At 42.5% G+C, this 22,967-nt stretch overlaps 1 protein-coding gene across 4 annotated transcripts in view; it reads left to right on the top strand.

Moving 5' to 3' along the window:
• The window catches only part of si:dkey-3d4.3 (leucine-zipper-like transcriptional regulator 1), a 113,523-nt gene that overhangs the window by 73,481 nt on the left and 17,075 nt on the right, over nucleotides 1-22,967 (top strand). For all 4 annotated transcript variants that reach the window (XM_060827030.1, XM_060827031.1, XM_060827028.1 and 1 more), the window contains 3 exons: nucleotides 1,543-1,829; nucleotides 16,189-16,271; nucleotides 18,949-19,027. In XM_060827030.1, coding sequence (XP_060683013.1) covers nucleotides 1,667-1,829; nucleotides 16,189-16,271; nucleotides 18,949-19,027 — 325 coding nt within the window. In that variant the 5' untranslated portion in view covers nucleotides 1,543-1,666. The remainder of the gene's footprint in view (nucleotides 1-1,542; nucleotides 1,830-16,188; nucleotides 16,272-18,948; nucleotides 19,028-22,967) is intronic.

The following is a 22,967-nucleotide window of genomic DNA, read 5'->3' as shown; positions in this document are numbered from 1 at the left end:
CACAGGTCGGCGCAACATTGAGGGCCGAAGGGCATTGTTCTACGGTTCTATAATTCCAACTTCCAAATTGCATCTGCCTTCCAGATGATTGACTGACTAGTTTAGCTTCGTTTTCATACCAGATGAAATCTCAGCATGATGTCTCTTTTGGCGATTAGAATTTGCATTTGAACAACTGCACAAATGGTGAAAATTGTATATTCCCTTCCTACTTCCATACTGTGAGGCTCAAAATGATTTCTTAATCTCAGTCTTTTGATTTTCTTGATGCTTCTGCACACTCTCTGTTTTTAAGTGGACTTTGCCATTTAAAAGGCCAAAGATTGAACATGTGTACATAAAATATGTATTGTGTGTCTGAGTGACACTTTTGCAATAAAATGAAAGATGCTGATTTAGAGACAGGTAGTTGGGCTTGGAATAAAACAAAGCGCTAGAGAAACTCAGCAGGTCTAGAGTTAACGTTTCGAGTCCAATATGATTGAAGTTGGGTGAGTCTGTTTTAGCTATAAAAGAGGTGGTCTCTTTCCATTTACATGCCTTCTTCAGTTCATATAGTTCCAATCGCCATTTGTTATGGATCCCTGCTGATGGTAATCCTGGACAAGTCAGATTCCCAGAATAACACCTGACTTGATAGACCAAATTTTTTCTGTCGTCTATTGATAAATAACATAAAAGTTTACAGTACAAAGTGGAAAAAATGAACTATTTTGAATTGGGTTAATTACAATAATCAGAATAATTGAAAGCTTTTACCCTGAACAGCAACCTTGCAGGCATTCATCTTTTATCTGTTCTTGTCAAAAACACTGAAGAGGACATGCAACAGGGAACCAATTGATTTTGTAGATTGAGAGAAATTTTGAATTACAAAATCAAAAGGATCACAATGAAATACATCTAAATTGCATATCAATTTAATGCCATATTTTCTACATTCTCAAAGTTGAAAGTTCCTTCGGTTGTCTCCATACCGTGAACCCTCAGTGTAGTATTATTATTTGGGATTTAGGTTCAAAGGTGGAGGGGAAATGGACTGACTTTAATACTGTGAAGTTCTGATTTGTTCTATTTTCAAAGAAAGGTCAAAGTCATTTTGAACAGTCAGCTGAAGACAGCATTTCCAAGAAATCATGTGATTTTAGCTAAATGAATAGAAAGCCCCTAGAAATCTAGTAGCTAAGGTGTTTCCTGACCCACATTTTATAACCCAGTATGAGAGAGAGTGCAAGCGAGAGAATGAAGGACCCAATCACAAATTCATCCAGAGAAAATGAGATCTGTAACAGCAGTGGTGCAGTTAGTTTAGCGGTCTCCAAAATAGTCAGGGTGGGATGGAGGAAGTCCTGAGTTATAAGAAGAAAACACAAGAAACTGAAGGCATTGATGGTATCAACGGAAAAGACAAGTTTGCGGAGCCCATGTCCAAAGTTATACGCCAGCATTTTCAGTTTGTCTTTAGATTAACGTTTGTACATTTCAACTTGTGTCATGCATTCCAAATCAAAAATGAGTGATAACCTGTTGTTTTTGTTCTAGAACATTCTGTGACATTTTTCCAGATGGTGTCATCTGGCATGTGAGTCCTGTATTTTGTGGGAAAACATCATGGTTCCTCATCTGCTATCTATTTGGGTAATAACCTGGTGGTGACAGGAGCGTTATGCAAAAGGGAATTGGCCAACCTGTGTGGAGGCAGCTCTCCCAGTCCAAAGCAGCACCACTGGAACGATACAAGCATGGCTGTTGCATCTACGAGGGATACATGTATCTTTATGGTGGTCGGAGGCAAACTGGGATGAGAGATTTTTGGAGGTACAACATTGGTAAGATGTCGGATTTTTACTTGATTTGATTCTGTAAATACTCACTGTCTTTGATGTCGCTGGCATCGGGTTTTGGCTGATTGCATCTAAATAAGAATTGACTGTTAACTAATTAAAAACCAAAAGAACTGTGGATGCTGTAAATCATAAATGGAAATAGCAGTTGCTGGAAAAGCTCAGCAGGTCTGGCAGCAGAAAGAAATCAGAGTTACTGTCTCGGATCCGGTGACTCTTCCTCCGAACGGAAGGGCCACTGGAACCGAAATGTTAACTCTGATTTCTCTTCACAGATGCCGCCAGACCTACTGAGCTTTCCCAGCAACTTCTGATTTTGACTTAACTAGTTCTACACAAGCATTGGAGGTCAGACTGGGAGTTTAGCTTGTACAGATGTAGGTAGGTAGAGTGATGTGTGGTGAATGGGTACTTAAACAGGAGATAGATATATATCCAATGTTATTATAGCTGAAGGTTGAATTCCCAGTCTTGTGTGGGATGTGGCAAGTTTGGGAAAGATTGCCAGGGTGATAATCTCCTGAATGATCAGAGACATGGAGAGCTACCAGTGAGTTACTTATAAAGTCATAGAGATGTACAGCATGGAAATATGCCGATCCCAGAGATCTGTGGATGCTCCGTGGTTGAATCGACTTTCAGCTGGAACAGACAGGGTTTTTCAGGAAATCAAGGTCCTTGTACAGAATGTGGAATGCAGACCCAAGACCGTCTTTGACTGTATTGAATGTACAAGTCAAATAGAGTGGTGCTAGAAAAGCACAGTCAGGCAGCATCCGAGGAGCAGGAGAATTGACGTTTCAGGCATAAGCTTTTCATTGGAAATGTGGGGAGGCCCGAGAAGGCTGAGAGATAAATGGGAAGGGGTTCGGGTTGGGGCAATCAGTGGATGGAAGTGGGGGGAGTGATGGTGATAGGTTGGAGAAGAGGGTGGAGCGAATAAGTGGGAAGGAAGATTGACGGGTAGGACAGTTCAAGAGGATGGTGTTGAGTTGGAGGGTTGAATCTGGGATAAGGTGAGGGGAAAAGAAATGAGGAAACTGGTAAACTCTACATTGATCCTGTATGATTGGAGGGTCCCAAGGTGGAAGATGAGACATTCTTCCTCCAGGCGTCAGATGGCTAGAGTTTGGTGGAGGAGGCTCAGGACTTGCATGTCCTTGGGGGAGTTAAAGTGGTTGGCAACCAGGCAGTGGGGTGGACAAAGAAACTGCAATGCTGGATTCCAAAGTGGACAAGTAGGAGACTGGAAGAACACAGCAAGCCAGGAAGCATCAGAAGGTGGAGAAGTCAATGTTTCAAGTATAACCCTTCAGGACTGCGGATGGATGTAAGGGAAGCTGCAGATAAGACGGGTAGGTGGGGGGGCAGGGTGGTGAGGTGGGGATAGGTGGAGGGTACAAGCTGGTTGGTCGATTAGAGGAATGGAAGGAAGGGGGAGGGGCTGGGAAGGAAGTCAGGTGATGAGAAGAGAGGTTATTTGAAATTGGAGAACTCAATGTTAAATGTCCCGAGCTGTAGATAGCCCAGACGGAAGATGAAGTGGTCCTCCAGTTGGCAGTTTGATTTGTTGTGGCAATGGAGAAGCCTAAGGATAGTAATGTCAGAAAGGGAGTAGGAAGGGGAACATCGAGTAGACTCCACAACCACCTGCTGAAGGAGCAGCACTTTGAAAGCTAGTGCTTCAAAATAGACCTGTTGGACTATAACTTGGTGTTGGGTGATTTTTAACTTTGTACACCCAGCCCAACACCGGCACCTCCAAATCATAGACTAGATAAGAAGTGAGTTTAGCAAGGCAAAATGAAATATGTTTTCATCAGTGAGCCTGAGAAATAAGACCGGTGAGCTGAGGGGACACAGACAAAGGCAGTATGATACCATTGTCATGACCGAGACTTGGCTGTTTGGCAGCTTTCTCTTTACAATCAGACAAGTTGGAGAGGAGGATAGAAGGAGAGGTGGGTTTGCAATATTGATCGAGAAATCAAGTACAGCAATAAGGAAGGATGATATCTTGAAACGTTCATCAAATGAGGCCAAATGGGTGGAAATAAAAAAACAGAGGTAAAAAAACACGCTGTTGGATGTGTGCTATACACCCCAAAACAGTCAGGGAGAATTAGAGAATCTAAAAAATGAAATTCAAGAATAATGAGGCTGTAAAGTCAAACTGAAATGGTTTTAGTGTTCAATGTAGGGAGGAAACAAATGCTTTATTTTCTTCCAGGAGAATGTTTTTTGTGTGTTCACCAGTACTTAGAAAGCCCTGATATTCAGAAATGAGCCCAGACATACCAATAGGGGATCCTTTTGGTGATAGTGATCGTAACTCATGTACATTTAAGATAGTTAAAGAAAAGGATAAATATAGGCCAGAAATACATGTTCTAAATGGCAGAAAGGCTAATTTTACTAAGATGGGACACCATTTGACCCAGGTAGACAGGGAGTAGCTACTTGCAGATAAAACTGTTAGAGCAGTGAGAGGTATTCAGGAGAACATTGCGAGAATATAGGGATAAACTTGTTCTCATAAAATCAAAGGCTGGGACCAAGAACAGAGAACCCTGAATAGCAAAGAATATAAAGTTTAGAATTAAGGAAAAAGAGAGATTTGTGGCAGATACCATGGGCTCAGTACAGCAGACTCCATGGAGGAATATAAAAAAGTGGGCGGGGGCAGCGGGGTCTTAAAAAGGAAGTTATGAAAGCAAATAGAGAAAACGCTGAGAAGGTAGAATAAAGGTAAACCCTAACGGAGTGATTAGGACCGAATTTGGACTATAGATGCGCGGGTAGGTATAGTCCTCAATTGATACTTTGCATCAGTCTTCACAATGGAAAATGATGATTCAGGTGTACTCTTCAGGATGGAGTACTATGAAATATAAGGAGAAAGTATCATAAACTGAAAGGAGGTGAAAGCAGATTTAGTAGCTTTTAAAGTGCATAAATCTGCAGGCCTGAATGAAATGTATTCCAGGCTATTGACAGAGGCAAGGGAGGAAATATCAGGGGGTATTTTTCAAATCCTCTCTGGCCACAGATTGGTATTAGAGGAGTCATAGAGTTATACAGCACAGAGATGGACCATTTGGTTTAACTCCTCCACACCAACCAAATATCCTAAACTGATCTAGACCCATTTGCCAGCATTTGGCCTATATCCCTCGAAAGCCTTCCTATTCATGTATCCATTTAAATGCCTTTAAAATGTTGCTTAATGTTGTAATTATACATCCCTCCACCACTTCCTCTGGCAGCTCGTTCCACCCTCTGTGTGGAAAAAGTTACCTCTCAGGTCCCTTTTAAATATTTCCCCTCTCACCTTAAACCTATGCCCTCCAGTTTTGGACTCCCATAACCTGGGGAAAAGACATTGGCTATTCACTCTATCTATGTCCCTCATGATTCTATAAAGTCACCCCTCAGCCTCCAACCATCCTATTCAGCCTCTTTCTATATCTCAAACCCTCTAGTCTTGTGTTGTGAAACTTGAAATGGTTCAGAAACGATTTGCAAGGATGTTGCCAGGGTTGGAGGATTTGAGCTATAGGGAGAGGTTTGAATAGGTTGGAGCTGTTTTCCCTGGAGCATCGGAGGCTAAAGGGTGACCTTATACAGGTTCCTGAAGAAGGACTTATGCCCGAAACGTCGAATCTCCTGTTCCTTGGATGCTGCCTGACCTGCTGCGCTTTTCCAGCAACGCATTTTCAGCACCATCCAAAACCTTGTCAAACACCTTGCTGAAGTCCATATCAACAATATCTACGGCTCTGCCTATATCAATCTTCTTTGTCACCTCTTCAAAAAAAACTCAGTAAAGTTAGTGAGACACTATTTCCTTTTCACAAAGCTATGTTAACTATCCTCACTCAGTCCTTGCCTTTCCAAATGCATGTAAATCCTGTTGCTCAGAATCCCCTCCAACTTAATCGCTACTCATGTCAGGCTTACCAATCTATTGATTCCCTGGCTTTTCCCTGCTACCTTTCTGAAACAATGGCACCATATTAGTCAGGGAAGGCATCAGGGTGAGAACCAGTTCAGTCAGTCGAAGAAGGGTGTCAGTGGAATTCAGGGTGAGGACCAGTTCAGTCATTCAGGGTGAGGACCAGTTCAGTCATTCAGACTCCTCCCTCCCCTTCCTAGACCTTTCCATTTCTATCTCGGACTGTCTCGGACTCCTCCCTCCCCTTCCTAGACCTTTCCATTTCTATCTCGGGCCGTCTCAGACTCCTCCCTCCCCTTCCTAGACCTTTCCATTTCTATCTCGGGCAACCGAATCAACACGGACATCTACTATAAACCGACTGACTCCCACAGCTACCTAGACTACACCTCCTCCCATCCTGCCCCCTGTAAAAACGCCATCCCATATTCCCAATTCCTTCATCTCCGCCGCATTTGCTGCCAGGAGGACCAGTTCCAATACTGTACAGCCCAGATGGCCTCCTTCTTCAAGGACCGCAGATTCCCCCCAGACGTGATCGACGATGCCCTCCACCACATCTCCTCCACTTCCCGCTCCTCCACCCTTGAGCCCCGCCCCTCCAACCGCCACCAGGACAGAACCCCACTGGTTCTCACCTACCACCCCACCAACCTCCATATACAGCGTATCATCCGCCGTCATTTCCGCCACCTCCAAACGGACCCCACCGCCAGGGATATATTTCCCTCCCATCCCCTATCAGCATTCCGAAAAGACCATTCCCTCCGTGACTCCCTCATCAGGTCCACATCCCCCACCAACCCAACCACCACTCCCGGCACCTTCCCCTGCAACCGCAAGAAATGCAAAACTTGCGCCCACACCTCCTCCCTTACTTCTCTCCAAGGCCCCAAGGAATCCTTCCATATCCACCACAAATTCACCTGCACCTCCACACACATCTTCTATTGCATCCGCTGCACCCAATGTGGCCTCCTCTATATTGGGGAGACAGAGAACACCTCTGGGACACCCGGACCAACCAACCCAACCACCCCGTGGCTCAACACTTTAACTTCCCCTCCCACTCCTCCAAGGACATGCAGGTCCTTGGACTCCTCCATCGCCAGAACATAACAACACGACAGTTGGAAGAAGAGCACCTCATCTTCCGCCTAGGAACCCTCCAACCACAAGGGATGAACTCAGATTTCTCCAGTTTCCTCATTTCCCCTCCCCCCACCTTGTCTCAGTCAAATCCCTTGAACTCAGCACCGCCTTCCTAACCTGCAATCTTCTTCCTGACCTCTCTGCCCCCACCCCACTCTGGCCTATCACCCTCACCTTGACCTCCTTCCACCTATCGCATCTCCATCGCCCCTCCCCCAAGTCCCTCCTCCCTATCTTTTATCTTAGCCTGCTTGGCACACTTTCCTCATTCCTGAAGAAGGGCTCATGCCCGAAACGTCGAATCTCCTGTTCCTTGGATGCTGCCTGACCTGCTGCGCTTTTCCAGCAACACATTTTCAGCACCATATTAGTCACCCTCCAGTCTTCTGGCACCAAGCCTATGGCTGTCAAAGATACAGATATCTCTTTCCTAGCTTCCCTCAAATTTCTGGGATACAACTGATCAGTCCCTGGGGATTCATCCTCTTCTATAATATGAACTCTTTTCAAAACATCACTATTTATTTCCCCAAGTTCCCTAGCGTCCATGTCCTTCTCCACTGTCAATACTGATGCGAATTATTTAGTATCTCGCCCATCTTCTGTGGTTGCATACAAAGAAAGCCTTGTTGATCTTTAAGGAGCCTATTCTCTCCTCAGTTACTTGTTTGCCCTTAATGTATTTTGTATAATTTCTTTTGATTCTCTTTAACCGTTTTTACCCGAGCTATCTCCAGTCTCCTTTTTGCCCTCCTGATTTCCCTCTTGAGTTTACTCTTGCTGCCCTTATAGTCTTCACTCAATCCGAGCTGTCAATACCAGCCTATGCCGCCCCCTTTTTCTTGACCAGATCCTCAATTTTTATGGTCATCCAGCATGCCCTTTGCACTGACCAGAATAGACTTTGGCTGAAATCTCGTTAACTCATTTGTTGAAGCCTCCCACTTTCCAACTGTCCCTTTTTACCAGTGAATGGCCTCCCCCAAGCAACTTTTGAAAGTTCATACCTAATACGGTAAAAACTGGCTGTATTCCAATTTATAAATTTTACTTTTAGATCAGGTTTATCCTTTTGCACAACTATTTTAAAACTAAGCGTTATGATCACTTGCCCCAAAGTGGTCCTCCCAATATCTCATTCATTGCCCTGCCTTATTTCCCAAGAGGAAGTTAAATTTTGCTCTTTCTCTGGTAGATAAATCCGCATGTTGAATAAGAAAATTTTCTTGACACACTTAACAAATTCCTCTCCATCCAAGGACTGGGGAATTACTAATACCTTCCCATTATCTTAGGAAGGGGTAAACCAGGACATGACAGACCAGTCCATCTGACTTCAAGCGTTCAAGGGTTTATCTACATTTAGATAGTCATGGATCAGTTGGGGTAGTCAGCATGGGATTTCTTAAGGGAAGGTCATGTTTGGCAGATTGGATTGGATTGAATTTTTTGAGGAGATAACCAAGAGTGTTGATGAGGATTATGAAATTGATGTGATCTACATGGACTTTGATAAGGTCCATCATGACAGACTAGTCAAGAAAGTAAGATTCCATGGGATCCAATATAAAGTTGTACTTTGGATTCAAAATTGACTGAGAGGTAGGAAGCAGAAGGTGATGGTAGAGGGATGTTTCTGTGACTGGACATATGTTTCCATTGGAGTTCTGTAGGGCTTTGTGCTGGGACCTTTACTGCTTATAGTATACATCAATGGTTCCAACAAGAAGTCTGTGGATGACACAAAATTTACTAAGTTATGTGAGGTGATGCACTTGTGGGAGAGTTATCAAGGAAAGAGATTGCACTATGAATGGTAAGATCCTAAAAAAATACTGAAGTTCAGTGGGACATTAGTGTGTGTATCCACAAATCCCTGAAGGTAGGTTGAAATAAAACGAATGTTTGCATCTGCCTGCTTGGACAGATGCAAAACATCCTGTGGCACTATTTTCAAGAAGGGCACAGTCTCTAATCTCTAGGCCAAACTTTATCCCTCAATCAACTTCGGGGAAGAGGTCATCTGGTCTTTATTACATTGCTGTTCATGGGAAGTTGCTGCGTGCAAAAACTGCTGCCAGGTTTTCAACATTACATCCATGATTCCACTTCAAAAGTATTATAAATGTGGACACTGGTTTTTTAAAAATTGGAATTTTGTAGATTTGGAATGATGAGCTAATTAAAATACTTGTGCATAAACTGGAAAAATGAAACGATTACACCAAAATATAATCTTATATTGTCAAATTGGCTCGAAGTGCTTCATGTACAATGAACAGTCGTGTCAACAAAACTGCATAGAGATTCAGTGTCCAAGAGGTTTCATCAAAGGCAGTGATATAAATAAGTGGAGAATTTTTTTTTTGATTGGGACAAGATGAGAAACTCCTCTTCTTCAAAGGGTCCCGTGTAATATTTAACAGGCCCTTGACCTGGAAAATGGAACCTTTTAAATGCCTCATTTAATAATTTATTGCATCCAATTACAGGTAACCTTGAATCCAGCCAAAGCACAGCAAATATTTAGCAGCAAGTATTCTGTCTGCACAGAGCTGGTGATCTGAGTCATAACAGGTGGTTGTATGAAAAATTTAGGATATTTACAAATGTAAAGAGAAAGTTTCAGCAGAAATTTTACTTTGCAGAATTAAGCAATCAAGTACTAAAAATATTTGTTAATTTTAATGAAATGACGTAGATGTTTACAGGACAAGAGGAGACCATTCCACCCATCATGTCCATGCCAGTCAACAACAATCCAACTGCATTAATTCCATTTTCAGACTTGGCATGCTAAGTAAATATCCAAATGTTGCTTAACAGTTACAGGAGTTTCAGGATCAACATCCTTTCAAAGTCAGAAGCCATACGACATTAGGTTATAGTCGCAACAGGTTGATTTGAACTCAGACTTTCAGAGCGCTGCTCCCTTGTCGAGTTGGGTTTCAGGTTACTTCACCTGACAAAGGAGCAGCGCTCTAAAAACTAGTGATTTTAAATAAACTTGTTGATTTGTAACCCTGGTGTCGTGTGATTTCTAACTTTTGTCTAGGTAAAAACAAGGGCTGCAGATGCTGGAAACCAGATTCTAGATTAGAGTGGTGCTGGAAAAGCACATCAGGTCAGGCAGCATCCGAGGAACAGGAAAATTGCGTCTATTCCTGATGAAGGGCTTTTTTCCGAAATGTCGATTTTCCTGCTCCTCGGATGCTGCCTGACCTGCTGTGCTTTTCTAACTTTGTCGAACCCAGTCCAACACCGGCACCTCCACAACATCCTTCCAGATTCCCTCAACCTTCTGAGAGAAAAAAAATTCTTAACTCTCCTCTTAGCCATATTACTTCTCATCATAAATTTGTGTCCCCGATTATTGACTATTGTAGTAACTTAAAGTACCTTCCTATCAATCTTACCCATGATCTTATATATCTCTATTAAGTCCCTTCTCAGCCTTTGCTGCTCCAAGGAATATAATCTCAACATACGTAATCTTTCCTCATAGCTTAGACGCTCCAGCCCAGTCAGCATTCTGATAATTCTCCTCTATACCCTCCCTGCTGCAGTCATATCCATCCTATAATGTGGTGGCCTGAACTGCACACAGCACTCCATTTGTGGCCTGGTCAGCATTTTATACGATTTCATCATAACCTCTATGCTTTTGTATTCTACGTCTTGGCCAGTAAAGGTAAGTACTCCATATTCCCTCACAGCTATCTTATGTGGTGATTGTGACAAGGTCAGCTAGGTGGATGTCATAGAATATGAGTTCCCTGATGGGTGCTGTTAACCTGGTCCAATCAGGGAGCTCTGGCTGACAGATCACACCTGCACACACACAACATGGGTGCTGGAGAAAAAAATAAGCACTACCGCAGTTAGGCGATTATGTGGGGGTTTTAAAAAAAAAGGATTGTCAGAGATTTAAAAAAAACAGGTTTGTTCTGCTCCTGGGCTTGGCCAAACTGGCCATAAACAGGCCCAGGCAGCGGGCTGTGGAGGGGGTCGTTAGGGCCAACTGCCTGCCCCTCTTCCGCGGTTACGTTAGAGCCAGGTGTCTCTGGAAAAGGAGCACGCGGTATCCACCAACACCCTGCAGTTGTTCAGGGAGAGGTGGAGGCCACAGGGAGTGGAGTGCATTATTTCCCCCGCCAACTCTATTTTGATTTGATCTCTGCCCCTACCTTCACTGTTTGATCACACAGCATTGCCCTTTGACGTGAAGGGCACTGCTTGTCACTGGGCACTCGGGTGTTTCTTTTCCTCCTGGTGGTGGAAATTTGAATAAAGATTCATGTACCTTGTGTCTTTCACTGTGTCTCACACCTGCACACACTCAACAAGGGTGCTGGGAAAAAAATAAGCACTACCGCAGTTAGGCAGTAGTGTGGGAGTAAAACAAAAAAAATGTAAAGACTGTCCAAAAAAAACAAAAAAAGAATAAACAGGATTGTCAGAGGTTCTGTTCACTCTGAGAGCTGGCTCTGAGAGAGGTGGATCAGTTTCAAATACATTGCATGTATAAATAAAGGGTAGTTCATACGTTTATAAGATACAAAAAGAGAATTCAACCATGGCTGATATGCTCCTCACCCCATTTTCCTGCCTTTTCTCCATAATCCTTCAACCCATTACCAATCAAAAATCTGTCCAACTCCTCCTCAAATTTACTCACTGTCCCAACATCCATCACACTTTGGGGTAGTGAATTCCACAGATTCGCAATCCTTAGTTTCTCCTCAACTGTTTTAAATTTGCTACCCCTCATCCTAAGAATGCCTCACAAGAAGAAGCATCCACTACATGTCTATTTTATCCAATTCTTTATCATCTTGAATGCCTCAATTTGATCTGCCCTCATTCTTATAAATTCCAGAGAGTATAGGCTTAAGCTGTTACTGATGGGATACCAGCCTCTGTGGAGTTATTTCAATCTAAATTCTGGGATTTGTGGATATACACACTGATGTTCCCCTGAACTTCAGTCTTTCATTCATGTTGTAATCCTTTTTCTTGATAAACTTCTGTAAGTACATCCCCTCGCAGTGTAGCACGTACTCAGAGGTGCAATGGTGTGTCAGCCTTGTGCTAATTTCTTGAGTGGGACTTGAAGCTAGTGACTCAGAAGCAAGGGTGCAACTCACTGAGTCATGGCTCACTCTCCAGACAAATCATAATGTTAAACTATATTTACTGAGAAAAAAGAAGTGGACTTACAATATTTATATGGGCCTGTTTTCTGAATACATATGGTTGGCAAATTAATTTGATTGCAGAAGGGAAATTGGAATAATTATATTTACAGAGCAAGAAATTGAGGTAATGTCCTAAAGTATTGAGAAGTTAAAGACTTCTTGAAGCACAGTTTAGTAACTTGGCACATTTTAGAAGCATTAGAGGATACAATTTCAGAATAATCATATAAAAATACATCTTTTTATTTTCTTAAGGATTCTGCTTCTTAAGCTCCCAGCTGTGATGTGCACTGTAGGAGTTTCCCCATTCGGGTGTCACCTCACTACATTAACCAGGGGCAGCACAGGAAGTTGTTGTGCTGCAGGGTATAAGGTGTAATGTTCAGCTCTGCCTCTGTGAGCCTGACACCGCAGTGTTGTGGGCAGATTTCAAAAGTTCTGCCAGATTGAGTAATTTGTGAGCAGAGCGACTAAGCTGTTTTAACGTTGCAGGTGCACTGCTATTCATGGTAAGAACATACCAGGCCCTCCCCTGAAATGTGGTTCAGTTCTTTCACTTAGTTTTGAACCTTTTGATCAAAGTTACTGGGGCTTTTCAAAAGGCCCTGTACTTAACCTTATCAAAGGAGCTTCACTGAATGACATGGTTTTGCCTTGCAGCATACCTTCATGTTGTGTTTGGTTTGGTTGATTAGTCTTCTATACATTGTAGCCTGCAATTATGTGTTTTCACACTTCGTAGAACATAGAACATAGAAAAATACAGTGCAGTACAGGCCCTTTGGCCCTCGATGTTGCACCGATCCAAGCCCACCTAAACTACACTAGCCCACTATCCTCCATATGTCTATCCCAATGCCCGTTTAAATGCCCATAAAGAGGGAGAGTCCACCACTGCTACTAGCAGGGCATTCCATGAACTCACGACTCGCTGAGTAAAGAATCTACCCCTAACATCTGTCTTATACCTACCACCCCTTAACCTAAAGCTATGTCCCCTCGTAATAGCTGACTCCATACGTGGAAAAAGGTTCTCATGGTCAACTCTATCTAAACCCCTAATCATCTTGTACACCTCTATCAAGTCACCCCTAAACCTTCTTTTCTCCAATGAAAACAGCCCCAAGTGCTTCAGCCTTTCCTCATACGATCTTCCTACCATACCAGGCAACATCCTGGTAAACCTCCTCTGCACTCGTTCCAGTGCCTCCACAACCTTCCTATAGTATGGCGACTAAAACTGCACACAATACTCCAGATGCGGCTGCACCAGAATCTTATACAACTGCAACATGACCTCAGGACTCCGGAACTCAATTCCTCTACCAGTAAAAGCCAGTACGCCATATGCCTTCTTCACAGCACTATTTACCTGGGTGGTAACTTTGAGAGATCTGTGTACATGGACACCAAGATCCCTCTGCTCATCCACACTATCAAGTATCCGACCATTAGCCCAGTACCCCATCTTCTTGTTACTCTTACCAAAGTGAATCACTTCATATTTAGCGACATTGAACTCCATTTGCCACCTTTCTGCCCAGCTCTGCAGCTTATCTATATCCCGCTGTAACCTGCCACATCCTTCCTCACTGTCAACAACTCCACCGACTTTCATATCATCCGCAAACTTGCTCACCCAACCTTCTAGCCCCTCCTCCAGGTCATTTATGAAAATGACAAACAGCAATGGTCCCAAAACAGATCCTTGCGGAACACCGCTGGTAACTGCACTCCAAGATGAACCTTTGCCATCAACTACTACCCTCTGTCTTCTTCCAGCCAGCCAATTTCTAATCCAAACCTCCAACTCACCCTCAATGCCGTACCTCCGTACTTCAAACTTTTGCATCTCTTTAAACAGCAAAGATAAGTAAATATAAAAGAAATGTTTAACTGGGAGAAGCATGATCAGACATTATGGTTAGGGAAGGTTTAAAGCAGGGGACCAAATGAGGTGAGCATCATTGAATCCTGATTTGGAGATGCCGGTGTTGGACTGGGGTGTACAGGAGGGTTCCCTCCCAGTTGGGTGGTCCAGGACATTCAGTGGTCCAGGACATTCAGCCTTGGACCTTCGGGTGACCATCCTCCAAGGTGGACTTTGGGACAGGCCGCAGAGGGAAGTGGCCGAGCAGAGGCTGATAGCTAAGTTCGGTACCCATAGGGAGGGCCTCAACCGGGACCTTGGGTTCATGTCACATTACTGGTGATCACCATTGCACTACACACACACACACACTCTCACATACACATGGACATAGGTACACACAGACGCGCACACAGACACCCACACACACTCTTATGGACACACTCACTCCCACATGCACTCCCTCACAGACATAAGACACTCTGCACCCACTATACACACACACTTTCTCACACTCACAACCCCCACCCCAGACAGACACACAGATAGACAAAGACCCACATGCACACACATATTTTGTGGGGTGAATTTGTACTTGCTCAAAAACTGCATACATTCATGTAGAACTCTGAGCTCAAAAACTGCATGAATTTATGTAAAACTCTGTTATCTCACTTTTTAGATTAGAATCGATCTAAACATCAGGTCATAGACAGAAAACACAGGGGGCCAACACCTTCAACATATTGTCTAGCTATCACCATTGTTAACAGCTAACCTGAGAATGCAACTTTAAAAAAAGGGTTTTGTGATTTACACAAGAAGTGAAACTATCACTGTATTCTAACAGAATCAATTTTTCAATGTATAATTTCAGTTACATCACACTGCAAATTTTTGCTATAAATTCTGTTACGATCGAGCCCTCCTCCTGATGAAGGAGCGTCACTCCGAAAGCTAGTGTGATTCCAATTAAACCTGTTGGACTCTACCCTGGTGTTGTGTGATTTTTATCATTGAATCCTGACAGTGTGGAAGCAGGCCATTCAGCCCATTGAGTCTACAACGCCCTTCCGAACAGCATCCCATCCAAGCCCACCCTCAGCAACTTATCCCGGTAACCCTGCATTTCCCATAATCCACCTATTCTACACATCCCTGGATTCTATGGACAATTTAACAAGGTCAATCCACCTAACCTGCACATCTTTGGACTATGCAAGGAAACAGGAGTGCTCAGAGGGAACCCATGCAGACACAGAGCAAATGTGCAAACTCGACACTGTCACCTGAGGCTGGAGTCGATTCTTTGTGCTGAGAGGCAGCAGTGCTAACCATTGAGTCACCATGCTGCCCCTTACAGACAGAGGGTGAAGCACTTGCACAAGGGAGGGCTCTGGTGGAGCATTCCAAAAGGCTGAAGCTGAAGCAGCAGTGAAGGGAGACTAGGGATGCAAATCGTAAATGTGTGTTGAAGCACAGGGTTGAAGTCGGTTACAAACCATGGAAAATACAGGAAGGTTTGTAGATGAGAAATAGGATTTTGGAACTGATATGGTGGGAGATGGAAATACATTGAAGGCTGGTTTATTGAAGATTTATGGAGGTGGGAAGCTGAGTGCTTGGGAGTTCTTTGTCCAGTCCTCTGGATTAATTCTTTGGTAATATAACCACTAGGTTATTGTATTCAATGCTGAGCAAATGCTATTCAGGGTTAGGAAGGTGTAAGCATAATGCAGCTATTGAAAATACCAGTTTCAATTCTATTATAATTTCCCATTAACTTCTAACTTATAACCCAATCACAATCCTGTTATTTTGGTTTTGCTTTGCATGGCTCTATAAAATTTGTAATAAATTATCTGACTTATGTCTGGAAATAGTCTGCAACATTTCTGGTATCTTTTTTCTCAATCCTTACGCTGTCAACAATATGAGTTTTTTAACAAGGTGCCTGGTCAGAGTAATTTTTAGACACAAGGTAATCTTCTGCTAACTTTTAATCATTCTTAATCCCTTCTCTCTTGCATTGTCCCGATGTGACCGATTCCCTTCTTTCCTGGCATTTGATCCCTAAACACCCCAAGCTTCATAACTGCAATTATACTAAACCCTTCTCTTCCTAATGGAAATGTGTTGCAATATGGTTAATACCTCTGTATTTTTCAGCTCAGAATGACTGGGAGGAGTTGGACAGGGCAGCTGGAACTGCACCAGAAGAGTTGGAGGAGCCCTCGTTGGTAGCCCATGAAGTAAGAATGCAGTAGATGCAATCCAATGCTTTTGTTGCAAGCAGAACAAATGTTATATCAGATTGGATGCTCTCAGTGTGTATCAAAACCTTATATGACCAATTTAAAATATGTCTGCACTCTGTACTGAAATAGCTTTTTGAACCACAGATGCGACGACTGCAGAGTGGCCAGATGTGGTTTTGTACCCATTGTTTGTTAAGCAGTGTGATAACATTCTCATCGCTGATGGCATGAGGAAGCAATGGCTCAAGGCGTATGTACTTTCTGAGAGAAAGCAATGTCTCATCAGCTGTACAGGTCAACTGCAAGTGGGTTGCATTTGGGATGGTCACAGTAGAAATTTCTCACATGGGCCGATTAATAGAGTGAACAAATGTTTGTCATTCTTATCTTCGTTGTCATAGAAATCTCAAAACGAGCAAGTTGTTGCACCGTGGGAGAATTTATGAACATTAGAAGCAAAAGTAGTCGATTCACCACCCCTTGAGCCTGCTCCATTATTTAGTAAGATCATGTCTTGTCTGATCTGACTATAACCGCAAATCCACAATCCTGCCAACTCCTGATAACCTTGAACTTCCTTGCTTACCAAAACTCTCATTGCCTCTAGCTGGAGAAAAAAAAGGCATCATTTTGTTTTAAATGGGTGGCTCTCCTTTACTTTTAAGCATTGACTCCTAGTTCTAGATTCTCCCATAAGAGGAAACATTGCCACATCTACCCTGTCAAGATCCTTGTTTCAATTAAGTCGCCTCTTATTCTTCTAAATTCCACAGAATACAAGCCCAGCATGCCCAACTTTTCCTCATAAGACAACCCACCCATTTCAGTTTAGTCTGGTAAATCTCCTCTAAACTATTTCCAAATTATTTACATCCTTGCACAGATAAGGTATGTAATACTGTACATATAGATAAGATGTGGTTTCACCAATGCCCTGTATCACTCAAGCATAATCTCCTTACTTTTGTGTTCCCCTTGCAATAAACCTTAACATTCCCCAATTACTTGCTGTACCTGCAAATCTATATGATTCATGGACCAAGACATTACAGCACCCTATCTCAGAGCTTTGCAATCTTTCACTATTGAATTATTGTTGATGAGAAATTTCATTTTGATAGCCAACGTCTAAATTCATCTCAATACACTAAACCAGATGGAAGTTAGAGAAAGCTGTTCTAAACTTCTGGTTAGTTCTCAGCTAGAGTATTGTCTCAAATGCATTCTTGATTTGGGATCTGAACGTTAAGAAGGATGCAGGATAGAGACAGGATACAGAGAAGATTTACCACAGAGATTAGATTAAATTAGATTCCCCACAGTATGGAAACGGGCCCTTCTGCCCAACAAGTCCATACCGACCCTTCAAAGGGTAACCCACCCAGACCCATTCCCCATATTTACCCCTGGCTATAGGCAATTTGGCATGACCAATTCATCTAACCTGCACAGTCCAAAAATGTACAAGTTAGGTGAATTGGCCATGCTAAATTGCCCGTAGTGTTAGGTGAAGGTATAAATGTAGGGGAATGGGTCTGGGTGGGTTGCTGTTCGGAGGGTTGGAGTGGTCTTGTTGGGCTGAAGGGCCTGTTTCCACACTGTAAGTAATCTAATCTAATCTTTTGGATTGTGGGAGAAACTGGAGCGCCCGGAGGAAACCCATGCAGACATGGGGAGAATTTGCAAACTCCATACAGTCGCCCGAGGTGGGAATCAAACCTGGGTCCCTGGCGCTGTGAGGCAGCAGTGCTAACCACTGAGCCATCATGCCACCCAAAAGCAAACCCAGTCACAGAATTCCCACTGTGTGGAAGCTAGCCATTTAGCCCACACCAACCTCCAAAGGTCATCTTACACCCAGACCCAGCCCGCTTATCCCTGTATTCCTCATAGTTAACCCACCTAGCCTGCACATGCCTGGTATTGAGATGAGAGACTTCAGCTAAATGCAGTGATGAGATAAGTTGCAAGTGTTGTCCTTGGGAAAGAAAAGGTTAAAACAAGATTTAGTGGAGGTGCTCAAAGTGCTAAGAGACTTGACAGAGCAGATGGGGCTTGAGGAACTCTTGGCTCGATAGCCAGAAGATATGGGTTTAAGATAATTGGCAAGAAAAGTCACAGAATCATAGAAATGTTATATTACGGAAGGAGGCTGGTGTCAGGCAGTATGTTCCAGACCTTAGTCACTTTGTGTGTAAAAGCAGTTTCTCATAGCATCATTGCTTCTTTTGCCAGTGGCCTTAAATCTTTGCCTTTTGTTCTTAATCCTCATGCCAGTGGGAACAGTTACAGTCAGGAGTACGTTAGGAGAAGTCCTATTATGCAGCAAGTTTTGTTCTGCAGCTGTTTGAAATGAAGTACCTAAAAGTGTGGTCAAACTAGGTTCAGGAGTAACTTTCAAAAGGGATATGGATATGTGTTTGGGGAGACATGGGGTAAGAACATGGAAGTGAGATTAATTGCATTGCTCGCACACAAAGTAGTCACAAATAAAATGGCTATGTGATCTTCTGTGTTATATGACAGGGTGACATACCTTATTTTCCTGACCAGATCTTTTAACTTTGAACAAGAATGCTTGTGCTTTGAAAAGGCAATTAACCTTTAAAACAATTTTTATTAACTTGTATACCATCGTAGCTTTGAAATCTTCTGTGTTTTGATTTGGAAGGGAATGATCTATGTGTTTGGTGGAATGATGGACTCTGCATATACCCAAGGGAGAACACCTCTCTGGATCTACAATATTGGTAAGAAGAATACATTGTAAGTAGTTGTAATGCAAAAATGTGTTTGGCTTATATCCTCTCAGTCTTTGTATTCTCGTTTCGCAGAGTAAAATTGTATCCGAAGATCTAACCAGTTACAAGTGCTCATTAGGTTATAAAGTATTTTGTGGTGACCTGGAAGAAGAAGGAGAATAGTTTGGAATCAGAAATTATGGGAAAGGTACAAGAAAGGAACTATAAGCCATTGGAAAATAGATGGAAGCGCTTTACCAATTAGGTTTTAGCAACATTCATGATTTCACAGTAGCTGCAATTTGTCTGCAATAAATGAGGAATTTGATTTTTTTTTAAATCACAGTTTTCCCTGCACTTGTTAAATCACCTTGCAGGCACAGAGATAGCTGAGTGTAGCAAAGCCATGTCACTTTGATAGTATTGCAGCTATTAAGTGTTTGACTCACCTGGGAACTATTTTACCATCTATCTGAGCTACAAATTAACAATCAAGTATTTTCATTTTATGTTTTCTAAAACTGTCAACATTCTCTTGAAATTATGTTTTATTTTGCACAATACAAGTTAACTGGTTTGGTAAATATTTGGTAGTGTGCAGAAACAGTGTAAGCTTTTGAGCCAATGTCCACTTCAGATGTAAGGATGTGATTACACTGAAGGACGTGCAGAGGAGATTCACCAAGATATTGCTTGAGACAGAGTGTTTTAGTGAGAAAAAGTGACTGAATAAGCTCTGGCTGTTTGCTTTCTGTATGAGCTGTAGAAGATTGAGGGCGTTGACAGGGTGAGCAAAAAGCAGCTGTTCCCCTGAGTTGAAGGGTCAGTAACTAAAGGGCTTAATTTTATTACATGAAAGAGAGGGAGTTTAGAAGGGATTTAAGGAGATGATTTTTCACCGCAGGGCGATGGAAATTTGGAGTGCCTCATCTGAGAAGGTGGTAAAGGCAGGAAACCTCACAACCTTTAAGGAGTACTTGGATGAGCACTTGGAATATCATAACATTCAAGGCTATGGGGCAAGTGTTGGAAAGTGGGACTAGTGTAGATGTGTTGGTACAGACCTGATGAGCAGAAGAGCTGTATGACTCTATGACACTACCAGGTCTGGGTGGACAAGTGGCTGCAATGTAGGACTTTCTCTTTCTCTAATAAACCCCAACCCCGTCCCTACACTTGATCCTCGGAAGGACTTTGGGGTTCACTGTTTTGTCGTTTGTCAGCCGTGCTTAAAGCCTTCCTCAGCATATGTGTTTTTAAGTCTCAGTTGCATGAGAGCTCTCAGAGTAATAGCGAGCCAACCTCCTGTTCCTAATACCATCCAACATCCTGTCCCATCAACACAAGGGAGAACTTTTTAAAAGTACTGCAGTTCTTCATTCTTGGAGCAAACACTTCTTCCCCATTTGGTTGACCAAGTTGCAAATAAAACACCACTTTCACATTTAATTCATTTAAAAATCACACAACACCAGGTTACAGTCCATCAGATTTATTTGAAAGTACAGGTTTTTGGAGCGCTGCTCCTTCATCAGGTAGCTAAAGGGGCAGGATCATAGGACACAGAATTTATAGTAAAAGATCAGGTTGTAAATTTGCTTCTTGAGCTGGCAGGTTTGTTTTCAGACATTTTGTCACCATGCTAGGTAACAACAGTGAGCCTCCGGTGAGGCGCTGGTGCTCTGTCCTGCTTTCTATTTATGTGTCTTAGTCCGTTAAGGTGGGTGAAATCATTACAGGTTCTTTTTCTCAGCGGTTTGTAAATGGGGTCCATATCGATGCGTTTATTGATGGAGTTCCAGTCTGAATGCCAGGAATTCCTGTGTGTATCTCTGTTTACCCTGTCCTGTCTGTCTGTCCAATGTGGTGTTTGTTACAGGCAGAAAATTACCCACCAGGATACACAAACATCAACTACGCTCAAAACAACATGACCCACTATCACTAGAATCCTTACTTACAGACAAAGAAGGACACCACTTCGACTGGGACAACACATCCATCCTAGCACAAGCCAAACAGAGACATGCATGGGAATTCCTAGAGGCTTGACATTCAAACTGGAACTCCATCAATAAACACATCGATTTGGACCCAATTTACCAATCTCTGAGAAAAAGAATCAGGAATAATATCATCCACCTTAACAGACCAAGACACACACATTGTAAGCAGGTCATACAGCACCTCACTGGAGGCTCACTGAAGATGTTACCTAGTATGGTGGTGAAATGTCTGAAAACAAACCTTCCAGCTCAGCGAGCTAACTTACAACCTGAATCTCAACCTGAGCAACAAATATTCTCAAAAATCGCAGTAATAGATTAAAGTATCATACAACCGATGCAACATATTGACAAATCTAGATTGCAGTTAAGTCTTTAATCGCTTAGAATAGGGATGCAGGTTTCGATGGCTGGTGAGCTAAATGGTAAGTTGGATGCTGGAACATTCCAGCAACTTTCATGGTCACCTGCTGCTAGGCTCCATTTGCTATGTTAGCATTTGAATTCAGTCTTTTAAATGCTTATCCTGTATCACAGCCTCTAGGTGACCATACCCAGCTGTGATGAGTGTTGATAATAAAAAATAATGGGTAAAAATGAATAAAATATTTTTGTTTCATTTAGGAATACCATTTTCATGGATGCGTGCAGATTGACTCTAATTAGTAAAATTACATTCAGCAAATATCGATTAAACTATATTATAATTTAATTTAAAAACCGGACTGCAGGTATAAAAGCAGGTCAGAGACAAGGAATTCTGAGTTGAATAACTCACCTGACTACCCCAAAATCTGTCCACTGTGTAAAAGGCACAAGTCAGGATTGTGATCAAGTTCCTCCAAATTGCCCAGGTGAGTGCAACGCCACCACCAATGCTGAAGAAGTTTGTCACCATGACGCCTGCTGAATTGCACTCCCCGCAACTCCAACACCCACATCCCGTTAACACCTTCAATTTTGGCTCCCTCCATCACTGACTCAGACTTAACTGCAGAAATTTACATTGGCAGTATCTTCGAAATTTCTGGTCTTTAACATCTGGAACAATAAGGTCAGAGGTTCTGTGGGGATAGCACTGTCTGCAAGTTCCCTTCCAAACCACACACAGTTCTGATGTGGAACTATATCACTCTTCCTGGGTCCCAACCTGGAATTTCATTCTCCTAAGAGCACTGCAGTTTAACTTAGCCCACTTTGAACTGAAGCAGTTCAAGAAGGCACTCACCACTACCACCTTGAGAGCAATTAAGGATTGTCAATAAATGCTGGTCGAGCCAGCAAAGCCCATGTTCAATTTATGAATTTTCTTAAAAACTGGAACACATTAGAACAAAGTGAGGTTCAAAAATAAAATTGTGACCATCTCTCTCTCCCCAGATAAAACACATTGGGGCATGTCAGTCAGTGTAAGTTGTTGTAGCCAGCAATCTGGCATCATGAGTAAATATGAATCCACAAAATATCCCAATATCTACTCTCATGTGGATTCTCTAAAAGGTCTGCTTTTCAGTTTAAATAAACACCATTGAATAACTGAATCTCCAGAAGCACATTTCATCTTTCAGTCAGGTAGGGTTCAAAACAAAGAGAGAATTCTTCTGAATTTGTAATTGTGCTGTTTTTCTGCAGTGATTGGAAAAGGAATAAGTTCACAAGTGAAGGGTTGTTGAAACACTAGCCACAGGGTAATTCTGTGCTTTTCTCAGAGTAACCTCTTTGAGATGTTGTAGCGATTGAAATAATGATCAAAGTGATATATGTGCTTAATCTCAAAAATTTGTGTTATCCCAGCAGCACTATTAATTGTAAGTGGTCTCTTCCCAGTATAATCCACTGTTTAATATTATATGCTTTGTACATAAACATAAAGAGAAAGCAGAATTTAGGAGTTCCAATGTATTGGGGAATTCCACAGGCTTGTACTTGGGAGTGCTTTGAAT

Source organism: Hemiscyllium ocellatum, chromosome 7 (assembly GCF_020745735.1).
Source record: "Hemiscyllium ocellatum isolate sHemOce1 chromosome 7, sHemOce1.pat.X.cur, whole genome shotgun sequence".
NCBI lineage: Eukaryota > Metazoa > Chordata > Chondrichthyes > Orectolobiformes > Hemiscylliidae > Hemiscyllium > Hemiscyllium ocellatum.
The sequence above is the reverse complement of the archived record's forward strand: the minus strand, read 5'-3'. Positions and strand labels throughout refer to the sequence as shown.